This window comes from Chanodichthys erythropterus, chromosome 4, assembly GCF_024489055.1.
Source record: "Chanodichthys erythropterus isolate Z2021 chromosome 4, ASM2448905v1, whole genome shotgun sequence".
NCBI lineage: Eukaryota > Metazoa > Chordata > Actinopteri > Cypriniformes > Xenocyprididae > Chanodichthys > Chanodichthys erythropterus.
This window is the reverse complement of record NC_090224.1, coordinates 8,285,797-8,304,052: the sequence shown is the minus strand read 5'-3', so window position 1 is coordinate 8,304,052 and position 18,256 is coordinate 8,285,797. Positions and strand designations below refer to the sequence as shown.

The 18,256-nt window shown below is 35.8% G+C and overlaps 1 protein-coding gene across 5 annotated transcripts; it reads right to left on the bottom strand.

Annotated features, from left to right (window-relative positions):
- Positions 1-442: 442 nt before the first annotated feature.
- On the bottom strand, positions 443-5,001 carry katnbl1 (katanin p80 subunit B-like 1). Of its 5 annotated transcripts, none has more exons than XM_067383039.1 (10): positions 4,853-5,001; positions 3,709-3,836; positions 3,209-3,246; positions 2,800-3,076; positions 2,471-2,586; positions 1,784-1,834; positions 1,582-1,686; positions 1,341-1,445; positions 1,156-1,252; positions 443-1,061 (listed from the first exon to the last, which is right to left on the bottom strand). In XM_067383039.1, the coding sequence occupies exons 2-10, from the start codon at positions 3,823-3,825 to the stop codon at positions 1,029-1,031; spliced, it is 939 nt and encodes a 312-aa protein (XP_067239140.1). In that variant the 5' UTR covers positions 3,826-3,836; positions 4,853-5,001; the 3' UTR covers positions 443-1,028. The 5 variants fall into 5 exon arrangements, with proteins under 5 accessions (XP_067239140.1, XP_067239142.1, XP_067239143.1 ...); XM_067383041.1 differs by having other exon boundaries at positions 1,156-1,249; XM_067383042.1 differs by having other exon boundaries at positions 1,582-1,671.
- Between the last annotated feature and the right edge of the window lie 13,255 nt (positions 5,002-18,256).

Sequence of the window (18,256 nt, the reverse complement as noted above, 5' to 3'; positions counted from 1 at the left end):
GATAGGACAATATTTGCTCGAGATACAACGATTTGAAAATCTGGAATCTGAGGGTGCAAAACAAATCAAAATACTGAGAAAATTGCCTTTAAAATTGTCCAAATGAAGTCTTTAGCAATGCATATTACTTACAAAAATACATTTTTGATATATTTAGGGTAGGAAATTTACAAAATATCTTCATGGAACTTGATCTTTACTTAATATTCTAATGATTTTTGGTATAAAACAAAAATTGATCATTTTGACCCATACAATTTATTGTTGGCTATTGCTACAAACATACCTGTGCAACTTATGACTGGTTTTGTGGTCCAGTGTCACATAGACTAACATTTTTTTGTCTGCAAATTTTTCACAGCTCGTTTTTTTAGTAATATTTAACCACAATCGTTTCTCTTACAATTCACTTCCCTTGTGATTGGGGTTGTGCCTGCACAATTTTTCTGATCTTAGTTAAATAAATAACATGTATGTAAATTTTACGTATTCATATAAACTTCAAGGTGGAAAAAAAAATTCAATTATGTAAATTTATTTGAAAGTTCATTAAAAGAAAATCACTATGTACACATTACACTCAAATATCCATTCATGATCGGGCAATGGACAACAAACACTAATAACTTAAAACTCCTGCAATTCAAGTGCATGACTGAAAAAACATCTAATAAAGGTACATTTACACAATCACATCCACTTAAGCAGATTCACACCATAGCACTACAAGTGCAACAGTTAAAACTTCTGCTTGGCACTTCAGTGAGTCGCCTGATTCCAGAGAGTCTCATGGAGTTGATTATGTGCCCCTAAGCAAGTCCACTTCAATGTGAAGCAGTCATTCAGTGCCTGCAGGAAGAGTTCCTCCTCCAGTGCTGAAATCTGAGTGTCTGAATTGTTCAGTCCATCTATCCCCAATTCACCACAGCCTTCCGAGCTTCAGATTCACCAGCTCCAAGCCAATCAAAGAGCTTAAAATGCATCAAGAGTTCGTAGTGGTTTTCTCCTTAGTGTGCTACACTGATACGTCAGCGCAGTTGTGACAAATATGATTCTATTACCTGCAAAAGAAAAGCAAGAGAGGACCAGTAAGGGAAAAAGTGCAAACTGATTTTTGTAAGGTTGATCGTTTCTACTTCACTAAGAACACTTTACCTTTGCCGTTTCACCTACAGCCCCTGGAACTGAGCTTAAGTGACTCTTGCCCTCCCACAGTTCAAGCAGCATTGCCTTCATTGCCTGAACATTCCTGCTAGATGCAAACATGTTCAGTTACACCTCCCAGCAAACATTTATTAGATGTTCTGTCATTTCTGTATATGCATATAAAAATGAAGTACCTGTCATTTGAACAGCCATCATGCAAGCTTATGTTGTTTTTGGAAAGCTCAGACCACCAATTTTTAATGATAGATTGAACCCAGTGTAAAGCTACAATGAGGTGTCTGGAAAAGATTCAACAGTTTAAAAGATTAATCAATTTGGGCTGAACTTTTAATGGCAACAGAGAGCAACAAATCTATATATAAATGTGTGTACATATATATGTTTGTATAAAAAAAAAAAGACAAAAATACTTACTCTTCATATTTCGTGTTAAGAATAATTTTTACTTGTGGTAAAAGGTCAACACAACAGCCTATTGAAATGCACGGCTGTTCTTCCTGAAGACTATAGAGGGAGAAACTGGTATGAAATAACATGTTTATCAATCCTATAACATGTCTAACGTCAATGACAAACTTTGAGTTTACATGTTGTGAAAAGGTTTTAAATACACTACCTTTTAGTAAGGACAGGCAAGCAGTCAACAAGCACCCCTATGTCTTGAATTCTGGGAAAAAAGATAATTAGTTAACATGGTACTCCACTGCCGACTCATAAAACGTAGAATTGCAAGCATCAATAGGCCAAAATAGTGAAAAAAAAGGCAAATCAAACTGTATAGAAAAATCTATAGATATTTGCAATATTTCATTTACACTACTGTACAAAGGTATAGAGTCGATTTTTTTCATGTTTTTGCAAAGAAATCTCTTATGCTCACCAAGGCTGCATTTATTTGATCAAAAATACAGTAAAAACAGTAATAATGTAGAATATGATTACAATTTTAAACAACAGTTTTCTATTATAATACATTTTCAAATGTAATATGCTCCTTTGATGGCAAAGTTGAATTTTCAGCATCATTACTCCGGTCTTCAGTGTCACATGATCCTTCAATAATCATTCTGATATGTTGATTTGATGCTCAAGAAACATGTATTATCAATGACGAAAACAGTTGTGCTGCTTAATATTTTTACATTCTTAACCATAAAAGTCTGTTTAATGTCATTTTTTAACAATTTAATGCATCCTTGCTGAATAAAATGATTAATTTATTTCAAAACAAAATTATGGTAGTGTGTATAAGTGTATATTTTGTGTCATTTTGAACAGTTACAGTTAAGGTCAAACTGCTAACCTGTTCAAGTATGCCACTAGCTCACTTGCGTTTTTCCTCCAAAGAGTCAAAGCAACATTGAGTCTGAGATTCCTTCCAAAGAGCACATGAGTCATTGCTTCATGGTCCTTTGATAACTGAAATTCAACAAATGAATTAGTAAACACAAATAATACAATTTTCTGATAGATCACACTTTGCCATGACTGATACCCCAAGAACAGAAGAGATAGAGTATTATTACAGGTGGACATTCGTGAATAAGAATCAACATAGGAAAGTTTCCAGAACACCAGCTAAGAACTACAAAAACAGAGTCAGCACAAATATAAGCATTTAGCTTAACTCACCTCAGTGAAATAATCACTGTACTTTGAGGCAGCTCCTGCCATTTTTGAGGTGTCTGTTGAGCTCACAGGGAACCCACAGTTGTCACTGTAAAGAATAGCCTGCACGTCATCAGCGCAGGTCAGTTCATTTTCTTTGTTAGCCATGTCAGATGTCCTGCTTGAGGTGGGCGATCTCCGACATACTCTTGATCCCACTGTGGATTGACGTGTTTTCTTCTTGCTAATCACCGCTCGCTTCGCTTTGCTGTATTTGTGCACACAACGGCCTACTGGAAATCTGTAGGATGGAGGATAAAACATGCTCATACCTTGAAAATGACTTATTTTTTTGTAATTTTCCCATGTGAGCTTGTCAAAACAAAGAATAACACAAAATGTCATTCAGTTTGCAGTGGGCCCAAAAACATACCTCTCTTGATCGGTTTCGTCCTTAAATGAATAATCCACCTGAAAATAAATAACAGTTAAAGCTAGCATTACTAAAGGCTAAAATAAATTACATGACTCATATTCATAAGTTTTGGCATCATTATGCACTAAACAACCGATGATCACACACAACCAGACTTTCAAGCCATTCTGAAAACAACAAACTCACACAGACGCATGCGCCTCATTTCTGAGATGCACGAGAAATAAAAACAACATCAAAGATGATTACTATTCTCCGACTGGATGGAATCATAGTTTAAGCTGAAAATAAAACTAGGGTCTGCGCCCATCATACAAGTGACTTTTGTGACGGCCCGAAATCTGCAGACTGGCTTTATCGATCGGAAACTAATGTCAATGTGTTCAGACTGAAAATTGGGGCAAAGGTTATATAGGGCATTCCAGCATTAAAAAGCTGAAAATTAAGGCCTATTAGTCCCACCAAGCATATTACAAACAACTGTCAATTCCTCTTACCTCCCTCATGTTCTTCTGATCTCCAGAATGAACCATACGTTTGAGAAGATCATGGGACTGGGCCTGCTTGAGCCTGTGGACTTCTGCATTACTTCCAACATGACTTCCAGTGGCCATAATAAGGGACTCTAGAGTACAATGGCAAACCACACATTAGCTGGCACAGGATGCATGATGTTGTTAAAGCAAACAGCTGCAGTCTGTTTGCTCAAAGCCTCGATTGTGTAGCTTCTCTTTTAGAACTTATAATCACACTATAATCAAACAAATTATCTTAATGAAACTTTAAAATGTAAATCTTTCGCCATTGTTAGACAGTCAGGCACAGTAGTGAATGTAGCATATGGCTGAATCATAACTAGCAAAAAAAAAAAAATCCTACAACGTTCTGTGAACATTTTAGATTATAAAACCTATAAAATAACCATTAGAAAAAGTTCCTTATAGGTTATTTTTATGTTGTTATCACAAAAAATAAATAAATAAATAAATAAAAATGGAACGTTCTGAGAAGGTTAGTTTTTTAGTTACAAAATCCTACAGAGAACGTCATTATAATTATTTCGTTCTGTTTGCCAGTGCTGTGTCTCAAAACCTATCAAGACAACGCTAAATGCACATCATAACATTAATAGCATGCTATTGTAAAGCATATTGCATATTTCATACCACATACAAAATAGAAGCTTTATCATTTTCAAACGGACGTCTTACCACGTAGCACGTTCCGCTGAGTCAGAGGACAACTCTTTCAACCGTCTGAATCAAACCTAACTAATAAGTTTCAGAATAACAAGCTAATATTCCTGGTAAATGTCTGGACATCTGTCAGACGGAGCTTTAGGCCTCCAGTGATATGACGATGCTCTTTAGGTGTAAAGTCTGTTAGCACTAGCGAGCTAATTAAGTCAACTACATTTTGACAAACAGTCAATAATCTGTGACTAAATTGCAAAAGACTAGAGTCTAGAGATTAGTCTACACTCACACTGGCCTGTGCATATCAAAGTAAGTGATGAAAAAACAGCAGATAGCTAGTTGCTAAACAAACAAGTCAGGCTAATCACCTGCTAGCAAACAAGGACTTGGCACGTACAAAACATATAACAACGTTGTCAGTCAATCGTATTTCCTAAGCACCCACCATAACATTGTGTAAAGTTGTCTATGCATCCTAGAGCACGTTATATATCCGAGAGCGTATCCATGCACAACCAGGAAGAAACGGGAATTTGAGTGGATTTCGAGGGAAGGAAGAACCATTCAAATAAATACAAACTTGAAATGCTGGGATGGGAGACGCACCAGAGGATTGAGGGTTTAGCGACATCTGATGGGGCATAATGGAACTGCGCGGCTTTGGAAAATAACATTTTGGTAGGCTATATGGATGCAGCATCACAGTACAAAGTCAACAGAAACTATAAAACAACACAAATGAAAGTATGAGATTTATAACATTAACAAAAAGTAAAAAAACAAAAAAAACAAAACTATTTGCACATGCTTAGCAATATCTCAAACCAACTTCATGAGGTGCATCCTGGATTTTCAACAGTCCTGAAGGAAATTCCATGCATGCTGGACAATTGTTAGCCGTGTTTCCTTTACGAGTCCAACACATCCATTTTGAATCAGCGGTTCTCAGTCTTTTTTTACTCAAAAGCCCCCCAATGTCCAACATAACATTCGAAGGCCCCCAACCATATAGGCAGAAGGTAAGATATTTCCTGTTTTTCTGTTTTAATTATGACAAAGCTGCTTGTTTCAGACTTTTTTATGAATAGAATGTGCAGATGGGAGCATTGATATATTACATTAACCACAATTTATTTTGTGAGTTTAGAAATTTCAGTCTGTATTCGTCATGTTCTTCGAACAATATTTTACAAGTAAAAGAAACTTGATCTGCAGTTTACATCTTGATTTTAGGTTTTATTTAAATAGAGTTTGATTATGTTAATATATTAATAATAAATTCTAAATGTAAAAGTCATCCCCATATCTCTCTCTCTCTCTCTCTATATATATATATACACACACATTACCGTTCAAAAGTTTGGGATCGGTAACATTTTTTATGTTTTATACAGAAGTTTCGTCTGCTCACCAAGGCTACATTTATTTAATTAAAAATACAGTAAAATCAGTAATATTGTGAAATATTACAATTTAAAATAACTGTTTTCTATTTGAAAATATTTGAAAATGTAACTTATTCTTGTGTTGGCAAAGCTGAATTTTCAGCATCATTACTCCAGTCTTCAGTGTCACATGATCCTTAAGAAATAATTTTAATATGATGATTTGCTGCTCAAGAAACATTTATTGTGCACAGATGTACAAAATATTTGTGTACAATATTTGTTTTTCAGGATTATTTGATGAATAGAAAGTTCAAATGAACAGCGTTTATTTGAAATATAAACTGTTGTTACATTTTAAATGTCTTTACTGTCACGTTTGATTGATTTAATGCATCCTTGCTGAAAAAAAAAAAAAAATTCTTTAAAAAAAAAATAAAAATTCTTACTGACCCCAAACTTTTGAACGGTAGTGTATAATGCTACAAAAGCTTTGTATTTCAGATAAATGCTGTTCTTTTGAACTTTCTATTCATCAAGGAATCCTGAAAAAAAGTACACAACTGTTTTCAACATTGATAATAATAATAAATGTTTCTTGAGCAGCAAATCATCATATTAAAATGATTTCCGAAGGATCATGTGACACTGAAGACTGGAGTAATGATGCTGAAAATTCAGCTTTTCCAACACAGAAATAGATTACATTATATTATATAAATATATACATTATATTACATTATATATTATATTCCAGTAGAAAACAGTTATTTTAAATTGTAATAACATTTCACAATATTACTGTTTTTACTGTATTTTTAATTAAATAAATGCTTAAAATCTTGGTGAGCAAACAAAACTTCTTTTAAATATATTAAAAATCTTACCGATCCCAAACTTTTGAACGGTAGTGTGTGTGTATATATATATATATATATATATATATATATATATATATATATATATATAAAGTGATGCAAAACAGAAAAGGTAAGAAAATCACAAATAAAGATCCTTAATAAATATCACTGTAATGCCACTTAATCTTTAGTAAGAAACTTTTTAGGATTGATGCTTATTAATAGTGAGATAATTTTTAATCTCATGACCTTAAAGGTGCCCTAGAACCAGTTTTTACAATATGTAGATGTAGACATATGTAAATAAGTCTAAGGTGTCCCCTGAATGTGTCTGTGAAGTTTCAACTCAAAATACCCCATAGATTTTTTAAATTAATTTTTTAACCGCCTATTTTGGGGCATCATTAAATATGCACCGATTCAGGCTACAGCCCTTTTAAATCGCGCTCAGATATGTATCACAGATATGTATTTCAGATATGTATTACATTTAACTCAAGCTTATTCTCTTGCTGTAACTCTACCATAATAAATATCAAGTTAAGATAGAAGCTCTGCCAAACCACTTGCAATGGATTTTATACTGTACATATTGACATGAAACTACATCTCTGAAGTACATATATGAATGCAGGAAGATTTATGAACTGAACCTACAGAAGCAGCATGCCGACAGCAGACAGCCATAATTTTTATCAATCTGCTTTCAGTTCTAAAATAATTTCTGAAGTTTAGCACAAGAAATCAATGCCATTTCTTGAAGAATGTGTCATGGAAAACAAATCTTACCACAGTTCATTTGAAAAAGCAGCTGAACTGATGGGGGAAACTGAATAAAATAGCCTACATTAGGACTCATATTCAGACAGCCACAAAAATTCACCAACATTTCCACCATTATTTAGGTTGCGCCTTTCAATAAAAATAATTATAATAGTTACTCTTTCAAGAGTCACTATTAGACTGCAATAATAGCTACCATTTCAATATATGTGTAAAAATAGTCTAACAGTCTTAAAAAAAAACTAAAGATAAACAGACTTGACTTCCTTAGTTTTCATTGGAATGAAAATGGCAGACACTGGGGAACAAAAACACATTCTTCACTGCATTTGTTTAAAACAAAATATTGGAAAAATGACATTTAATTGACTTGAACATATGAGATTTTATTAGTTTTTAAATAATTGAAATGTATGCTTCTGTTCAATGATTTGGGAGTGGTGAGATTTTTTGTAATGTTTTTAAAATAAGTCTCTTATGTTCACCATGCAAGGCTGCATATACTTGATCAAAAAATACAGTACAAACAGTAATACTGTGAAATTTTATTACCATTTAAAATATCTGCTTTCTATTTTAATACATTTTAAAATTTAAAATTTATTCCTGTGATGGCGAGCTGAATTTTCAGCATCAGTGCCCCAGTCTTCAGTGTCACATGATCCTTCAGAAATCATTCTAATATTCTAATTTGAAGCAAACATTTCTTTTTATTATCAGTGTTGAAAACAGTTGTGCTTTTTGTAGAAACCGTGGTGCATTTTTCTCTATTTTACAGATGTTATAGCAACATATTATATTTGCAAATGATGATATAATGGTGATATAATCTATAAAGAAGGTGACATTTGATATATAAATAATTCAGGCTTGTAACATTTTGTTCCTTAAATGGACATCTAATCTCTGATCTTTTGTAAATGTATTAGCATGACTAGGCAGACCTCCACCTGTGATGTAACATCTTAGATGAATAGTAAAGATGGGAATGGGTTTGACACAGTTACCATCTGTTCTTCTCTTCATCAGATTGTTGAGATCACTGAGGTTTTGGGACGATGGCTCTCATTTCACCTCTAATGACAAAACCTGGGATCAGGCTGATGGCTCCTGCTTACACTGTGAGATATATATATCAAAAATACGAAAGGTTAGCTGCAGCTTTTTTTAGCATGACTTTACAGACAAAATCATATAAAGCTAAGAAAAGCAAGTATAAAGATAACTAAATACTTATACATCAGAGAGAGTTTCCGGTTGACTTACAGGATTTACATTCACAGAGAAATATTAGTCAATATTTGAGAATCTTCTGGCTTTCAATTCCAAAACACTAATTTTTATGCAACCACCAGATGGCGATATGAAGCTGTGAAAACTCAAGTGTATGTGGCTGAGCTGTTATTTATTTGTGTTTGTCACAACTCAATCTCTAATGTTCTTCTGTGGCATATCCATCATTTTTGTACATATTGAAATTAGTTTGAACAAGGGAATTAGCATTAGTGGTAGTTTAACCAGCCATCTTTTGTGATACTCTCTGACCCTATAACCCTAATATAAACTTTGACCTCTGAACTAAGCGCTGCTTGGTTAACCTGACAATACACCTGACCTAGCTTAGAATAAATACACTTTATGGTCAATTCAATTATCTAGTTTTTCTCTACAATGTCCACTCGTACTGTTTCCTACCAAAAGCAACCAAAATTCAAAACAAACAAAGCAAGCCATATTCAGTCAGGGTTCATTTTCCCCATTTGTTTCCATACGTGTATATTCTGTAAGTCCGTCACATTACTGACAATGTTGTGTTCATATATCAAGCATGTAATTGGAAAGCAATAAGGGCAGTACTTCAACTGGCACCTGGAATGGCCCAATGGCTGTTTGGATTTCTCTTGATGCAGTTGTTTTCTTTAGACGTTCATGTGAACATGATTATGAAGAGTTTATTCAGTGCAGAATAAAAAATATAACTCTCCTTCACACATATTGTTCAAAAACTGTACCTCTGGATCAGTGATTCACAAATCATTCCGTCCAGATCTGTGAACTAAAATTTAAAAGATCAACCCAACAGAGTGATTCGTTCATGACTCTTAACTTCTGTCTATTTCTCTAATACAGTTGTCAAATGACTTTAGAAGATTTCTACGGCAACATAAATATATAAAACATGCAATTTTATGAGGCTTGTGGTGCTTGTTTTTCAATTTTTAGACTTAACATCTCTGGTCCTTTTTCTTTTTTATAATATTGAAAGGAGTGACCAGAATATTAAGAATAATCTTTTGTGTTCCACAAGCAAGTTCATGTGGATTTGGAAAAACACAGTTCATTCATTTCTGAAGTGAGCTATCCTCTTAAGAAGGTAAAACAAAAGGCATGATTCAAGACAAGTTTTTACAAATGTGATCCCTGGTCTTTAATTAAATCTGTTTTGACTTGTTATTGCGAATGCGGTCTGAATGACATTTGAAAACTCTCAGAGCAACTCTTCAAACCCCTACAACTCGCTGCACATTTCTCTATATATTTGCTCTAAGACCAGACAATATAACTCTGTGTGATGAAATTAGAAAAGGAAGTGCTGGAAAAACAGCACTGATGGTAGGAAAACAGTCATTGTTTTTCAGCCAGTATTTGCTGTGTGTGGGAAGATTGACAGGGTCTGGGATTCCAGGTCCTGACAGGCTGGCCAAACTTTCTTCTCTATGCAGGGAGGTAAGATGATACCTCGAGTGGCGTATGAGACTCGACTGCAAATTTACAGCTCATCTGCCAGCATGGAGCAGGGATGTATTCATCATGGTGCCCATGGACTGAAACCTGCCACTGCAGGTAACCTGTGCCAAGATTTACTTCATCTGAAAGAGACGAGATCAGCATATTGTTTTTATGCAGTCATATGAGTAATGTTTGAAAACTGGTTTCCGCCTTAAAAATAAAGTTAATTGTGATTTTATATCTCTCACTGTGAAAATCTTCAATGAAAGCCATACAGGATTGGAACAACATGAGACTCGTTCACACCACAAATGATAACTATATTAGCATTCAACGGACAAAAATCCTATTTAATCCAAAAATTTTATTTATTATAATGGCCTGTTTACATAAAGGATGATAATTATAGCGATAACTATAAAGTGTTAATAATCTATGAGAATAGATAAGCGCACACCACAGCAAGCCCTTTCACACCAAAGACGATAAATATAACGATAAAGATATAGTTCTAAAAATCATTCTACATATATCAAACCACAAATACTGTATGACAATAACGGAACAGAAATGATATCATTGGAATCAGTTTCAGAACTTTATTTTTGACAACTGTTGAACGATAAAAACATTGACGGCCAATCAGAATCCACATGAAATTCAAGAGCCAGAGTATGTAGCACCTTTATAAAAAACAGAACATTATTGTGCATTGGTGTGGATGCTAACGTTGGTTGCATCTGAAAGCTTAGGTAGCTGACTTGTGACTCACTGCCCTCAAGCAATGACTTCTCAAGCAGTGTTTGCACACGAAGCATCTACTGAAACTGATTGACTTCTAAGGAAGCATAACGGTTTAATGATCTACTACAAGAAAATAGAGAGAGCTTTGGTGATAACTAACCGAATGTTTAATTACTACAATAGTGATTTCTCAATAGAAATGACATCAAAAGTGGAAAATATTTGTCAAAAACATACATTTACACACAAACTGCCCACCAACAGCACCTTTAAGACACAATCTTTATTTTTTAGACAGGAAGTGAAGCAAATGTTGGATTCGGATATGCCTTGAAGCCTTTCTACCTAAAAAAAAAAAAAATGCTCTGAAAGTGATTTCAAAGATAAAGTTTTGTGTTTTTGTCATTAGTTGTGGTGTGGACTTTCCTATTCTTATACATTTATTAAAACTTTACAACTTTAGGTTACAGTTACTTCTGTACTACTTATCATCCTTGGTGTGAACGGGCCTTAAATTCATTTTTAATGAACTCTCCCTACTCTTGTATAACAAACACAAAAGATGCTTTCTTTGTATTCACCTTTCTGAGCAACCTAAACACTGGATTTTGGCCAAATAACACATATGTCAGCATTTTGAATCATGGGCAGATTTGCGTATGTATTACGCAGGCTGTCCTGCTTTATGTACCGTTTCCCTGGTGTAATGAATCGATAATGTACTGTAAATTTTCACAAGATGGGTTACTTCCTGACTGTGCCAAAGGTCCTCAGAGGACACGGACATCAAACAGCTGCACATTTTCACATGATCGAGCGAGTGTGCTTTTTCACAACAAATTGCATTTACCGCAAAACTCAGAGAAAATGGTTTCCATTTGACTTTTCGCAGTCCACCCTTTGACTCATGACGAAGGCCTTAGGAGTGTGATATCAGATGAGTTAAGAATGCCAATTGACTCTTTACATTTTTGCATTTGGCAGACACTTTTAACCAAAGCAACTTCAATCAATATATATATTTATTTTAAAAGTCAAGTGTGTTCACTGGGAATCAAACCCATTAAGTCAGTGTTGCTATAGTGCCATGTTCTATCAGTTTATAAATCAGTCAAGGGTTATCAGCCACATGAAGAACTGTCAGATTAGTATTATAAATAAGACTAATTTTCTTAATGCACCACTTTGTATAGTCCGTGTAGGTCGAGTGTGAACGTCTTAAAACCTTCACCACATGTTTGTGGTCATGACAACCGCACACTGATCCAGCTGTAGTCTGAGTGGTACCAGAATCAATCTGGGAGTACTTTCAGAATTTCAGACACATTCAGACCAATAAATCCATAACAGATTCATAACGGGCCACCAAATTGTCAACAAGCCCTGAGGCCACACGCTAAGCAGTGAGATTTTACCCCAGCAGCAGTTCATCTGTTCTTCCTTTTTCATGGGGATCCAGGCACTGAGTCAGTCTTTGGCTCACTGCTCATGACATCACTGTCATATTTCATACAGAAACCAAAGTGACAGAGCGAGAAGAAGCCTTACCGTTCAGAACTTCCAATAGATGAGTTTTTTGTTGGTTGTTCTCATCTGCCTAGCAGACGAAAAACACATCTAAGCAAACATTTCAACTTTTTATCACAATTATGAGAATACTTTGGAACTTAAAAGGGTATTAAAAGTCTGTTCATCATTTACTCATGTTGTTCCAAACCGTATGACTTTCTTTTTTTTCTGTGGAATACAAAAGAAGATATTTCGAAGAATGTTGGTAACCAAATAGTTTTGGTTACCACTGACTTCTGTTGTATGCACAAATATACAGTGCTCAGTGTAAATGAGTACACCCCCTTTGAAAAGTAACATTTTAAACAATATCTCAATGAACACAAAAACAAGACTAAGTTTAACAATATAACTTAGATTACACATTTTTCAGTTTTTTTCAGCAAAAATGAGTACACCCCACAACAAAAACTACTTCATCTAGTACTTTATATGGCCTCCATGATTTTTAATGACAGCACCAAGACTTCTAGGCATGGAATGAACAAGTTAGCAACATTTTGTTACATCTATCTTTTTCCGTTCTTCAAGAATGACCTCTTTTAGGGACTGGATGCTGGATTGAGAGTGATGCTCAACTTGTCTCTTCAGAATTCGATTGGGTGTTCGATTGGGTTCAGATCAGGAGCCACTGAATCACTTTCACCCTGTTCTTCTTCAGAAATCCAACAGTGGTCTTAGATGTGTGTTTAGGATCATTGTCATGTTGGAAAAGTGCACTATGACCAAGAGCATGGAGTGATGGTATCATCTCTTCTTTCAGTATAGAGCAGTACATCTGTGAATTCATGATGCCATCAATGAAATGCAGCTCCCCGACACCAGCAGCACTCATGCAGCCCCACATAAGGACACTGCCACCACCATGTTTCACTGTAGACACCATGCATTTTTCTTTGTATTCTCACGTTTGCGACTACATACAGTCTTGAAGCCATCAGTTTATAACATTTATCTTGGTCTCATCACTCCAGAGTATAGAGTCCCAGTAGTCTTCATCTTTGTCAGCATGGGCCCTGGCAAACTCTAAGCGGGCTTTTTTGTGCCTGGGCTTTAGAAAAGGCTTCTTTCGTGGACGGCACCCATGCATGCCATTCCTCTGCAGTGTACAACGTATTGTGTCATGGGAAATAGTCACCCCAGTTTGGCTTTCTACTTTTTTAGATAACTGCAGTGAACTTACATGTCGATTTTCTTCAACCCTTCATCAGAAGACGCTCCTGTCCAGGTGTTAACTTCCGTGTATGACCTGGATGTCTCTGTGAGATGTTTGCAGTTTCATCTTTTTTCAATTTTTGTACCCCTTTTGCTACAGTATTCTGACTGATAAGTAAAGCTTTGCTGTTCTTGTAGCCTTCACCTTTCTGGTGTAAAGAAATTTTCTTTTTCAGGTCTTGTGACATTTCTCTTCTATGTGGTGCCATTGCTGACAGCATGAAATGGGAAGGGGTTTTAAGGGGTGTACTCTTTTTTTTGTATCACAATTTGAGTAAAACTGAAAATTTTGTTCTGTAAGTTATATTATTAACCTTAGTTTCATGTTATAAGTTAAAAAGATGTTATATAAAACTTAGTCATGTCAACATTTTGGAAATTGTTTTTGTGTTCATTGAGATATTGTTTAAAATGTTACATTTCAAAGGGGGTGTACACATACACATTGCTTTGTGCAAATTAATCTGTTAAATTACATTACATTTAATTAATATTAAGTTGTTTTTTATGACACCATGCATAAATAGTTGAGTATAAGAGTTGAGTCCACTAAGAAAAAAAGAAAGAAAGAAAAAAGACTTTTTGGCATCAATTGTGTATTTGTTTTGGCTATGTTTGTATTTTGTTTCCAACTTGAATGCATGACCTTGGCTTTCCAGGTCCACTTGAATGCAGAGAAGGTCAGCAAATTTTGAACATGAACCATTTCCATCAGTTTGGATTGTTAAATACATCTACTTTTTTGTGCACAAAACTGTTCACATGTTCTCTGAGAGTTTCCACAGAATTCTGAAAGTCAAACAGGGACATGAACCATCAGTCATCAAAGATGAAGAGCTACTGCTGGTATTGTTTAAATGAGAGTTTCCCAATTCCACTTACTTTGATTATCCATGAAAAGAAAGAAGGATCTTGTCAAGTAATCACGTGCAGCCCCACACTGGAACATACTCGACAAATTACCCTAAAAAACAAAACTAAATCTGCTGTTATGCACAAACAGAAGCTTTGCCACCATCCATAGACTAATAGTGCATGTTTCCTTAGCTTTGAGTCCAAATATGCTCCAAGATACATTAGAGGACCATACTTTTCTGATCAATGTTACAAATATACATCAAACCACATCAAATTAGCTATTCTATTTAGCAGCACAATCAAGCCATTTTCCTTTACGTCTGTCATTGAGGTTAATGTGATCAAGGCAGATAGACAGACAGGCGCATGGGAAAATATTATAATGACACAATGTTTGAGACTACTTGTAAATGTTTGAGGCAATGTAAACACAGCAATGCACGTAATTCACACACTGGGACAAATATTGACTAACACTGAACTCCCACACACGCTCATAGAGCCAAAGAGGAAGCTGTTGGCTCTTTCCATTCTGATTACACACAGACGTAAACTTGGACCCTAACATGCTTATTGACTCCGGCTGGAAAAGGTTTCATTCTGAACTGGTGTCTGTGTACATGTATTTAATATATGCACATACATCATAAGAAGCGTGATATGATATTGGAAGCTTGAACTTATTACAAGTATCTATTTTGTACAGTAAAGTGTCTACTGATAGACCAGCACAGAAGCCAGACCTGTACAGCTGTGTGGTTGCAGCAGGGTCACGTTCATAGAGAGTCTGCCAAGGTTTACATATGTTTTGAAGGATAAATAAGGAGGATAGGGTTAGAGTGTTTCATTACTTCATTGTAATACATTGTAAGAGGTTGGCATGGACTTTAGCATTTACATCTGTCATTCAAAGTTAAGGGCCTTTAATGACATGGAACAGCTATCAAGAGGACCTACTGTAAACACAACTTAGAACAAACGCAGCTTAGTCTGATACAGTGATGGGAACAATCACAGCCTGCTACGTGCTAATAGCCTGAACCTCAAAGGCATTTTTGTTTCCCAGAACAGTTCGGCATGGCTACAATCCCCTGTGGAGTTGCAAACATCTAATGTGGAAAGTATAGAATGAGCTACTGAACCTCAGAATGCTGTGAAAAGAGGCAGAGCGTGTGTGGAAAGCCGGCCTCCCTCTGTGCACAGACACGATGTGTGTAATTTATGAATATAGCCTAGATATAATTATTGCGGCTCCAGGATATCACTCTCTGTAAGTGTTGTAAAATCCCCCTAACCAATCCCCCCCAGTTTAGTACATGGAAATGACATACAGTGAGTCTCAAACACCATTGTTTCCTCCTTCTTATGTAAATTTTATTTGTTTAAAAGACCTCAGAAGAACAGGCGAATCTCAACATAACACCGACTGTTATGTAACAGTCGAGGTGTACGCCCCCAATATTTGCATATGCCAGCCCATGATTGAGGCATTACACAAGGGCAGCCAGTATTAACGTCTGGATCTGTGCACAGCTGAATCATCAGACTAGGTAAGCAAGCAAGAACAACAGCGAAAAATGGCAGATGGAGCGATAATAACAGACATGATACCTTGATATTTTTAGTGATATTTGTAAATTGCCTTTCTAAATGTTTCGTTAGCATGTTGCTAATGTACTGTTAAATGTGGTTAAAGTTACCATCGTTTCTTACTGTATTCACAGAGACAAGAGCCGCCATTATTTTCATTTTTTAAACACTTGCAGTCTGTATAATGCATAAACAACTTCATTCTTTATAAATCTCTCCAATAGTGTGTAATGTTAGCTTTAGCCACGGAGCACTATCAAACTCATTCAGAATCAAATGTAAACATCCAAATAAATACCATACTTACGTGATTAGACATGCTGCATGACGAACACTTTGTAAAGATCCATTTTGAGGGTTATATTAGCTGTGTGAACTTTGTTTATGCTGTTGCGAGCTCGGGGGGCGGGGAGCGCGAGAATTTAAAGGGGCCGCAGCCTGAATCGGCGCATATTTAATGATGCCCCAAAACAGGCAGTTTAAAAAATGAATCTATGGGGTATTTTGAGGTGAAACTTCACAGACACATTCAGGGGGCACCTTAGACTTATATTACATCTTTTGAAAAATCCGTTATATGGCACCTTTAAATAATGTCCTGGCTCTTCCAAGCTTTATAAATGGAGAAAATAGAGATTTTGAAGCACAAAAAAAGTGCAACCATCCATCATAAAAGATATCCTCATGGCTCCGGGCAGTTAATAAAGGCCTTCTGAAGCGAAGCGATGCATGTGTGTAAGAAAAATATCTGTATTTAAAACTAAAATAACTAGCTCCTGACAGACTGCCATACACATCGATTTATGTTGAAAGAGTGAACTCTGACCCGACGCATGACGTATTGACGAATGCATCGCTTCGCTTCACATGGCCTTTATTAAAGCTGCAGTAGGTAACTTTTGTAAAAATGTATTTTTTACATATTTGTTAAACCTGTCATTATGTCCTGACAGTAGAATATGAGACAGATAATCTGTGAAAAAATCAAGCTCCTCTGGCTCCTCCCAGTGGTCCTATTGCCATTTGCAGAAATACACCGCTCCCGGTAAGAACCAACCAATCAGAGTCAGGAGGAGTGTCTTAGCAGTGTCAATCAAGCTCGTGTGCGCGCTGATCACACTCCTGTCATGCACAGCCATAGTGCACAGCGTGTACAGGCATTCAAATGCTAGATTACTGGTGTGCAGCAGCTTTGCTTATGGCGGACAAACAATCCAGTTTCGTACGTATAATACCCCATAAAGTGCGTATCATATGCACGCAAAAAACTCATTTTGGCGTATATATTCTACGAGATTACAAACTCATACTATTGATACGCATTTTCGTGTGATCGGGCTCTATTAAGTCATGATATGCAGTTTTAAGATTTTTTCAGGCGAGAATGTGCTGGTTTAAAGCTCAAATTTGTGGTTAATTGATAAAGATAGCCCCTTTCTGACAATTTGATCTGACGCTGTCGGAGTTTTGAGATCCAGGCGATCACCGGACTCTCAGCGCTCATGTACCCAGCCGAGAGCAGCCTTACCTCGGCTAATCCTTCTGACGTTTGTCGCTGGCTCCGTTTTGGCTGAGGGCAACGTGACATTTCATAAATTTATATATGGCTATTTAACTTTTGTATCATACTAAAGCGCTGATTTTGTACGCTTGACTGAATTGTTTGCTTTATTTCTTATTGTATATTTTTATACCTTTTATAATGGCTATTATTGAACATTAAAACTGACATTTAACAAAAAGAGAAGGTTGTGTCTTATGTTAAAGCCTATTTCATTTCATTACAGTGAAGATAATTAGAGTATGCACAAATAGTATTACATTTAATATGTTTGAAATGTAAACGAAAAGAGGCAGGGTTGTTTAATATTTCATTTTGTTATAAATATAAGCAGACATTGCAGATAATTAATCACTCGTTGCCTGAGGCTATTAATATGTTTTTGTTTGTTTCTTTAACCTCTTGAGCTCCTGGACCATTTTGGGGATTTCCGCCTGGATTTTGCCTACCCAAATTGAAAAGCTTCCCATACCCACATACAGTGCTCTAAATACAAAATTTTGGTGTCATTGTACATAAAACCCTTTGAAGTTTCCTAAAACACTGCTGAAAGT

Coding starts and splice junctions, on each gene's coding strand:
- katnbl1 (XM_067383039.1), bottom strand. CDS start 3,825: ATGGCCACTGGAAGTCATGTTGGAAGTAATGCAGAAGTCCACAGGCTC. Junction 3,247..3,708: donor ATCAGAAGAACATGAGGGAG/GTAAGAGGAATT, acceptor ATTTATTTTCAG/GTGGATTATTCATTTAAGGA. Junction 1,253..1,340: donor GATGGCTGTTCAAATGACAG/GTACTTCATTTT, acceptor GTTTGCATCTAG/CAGGAATGTTCAGGCAATGA.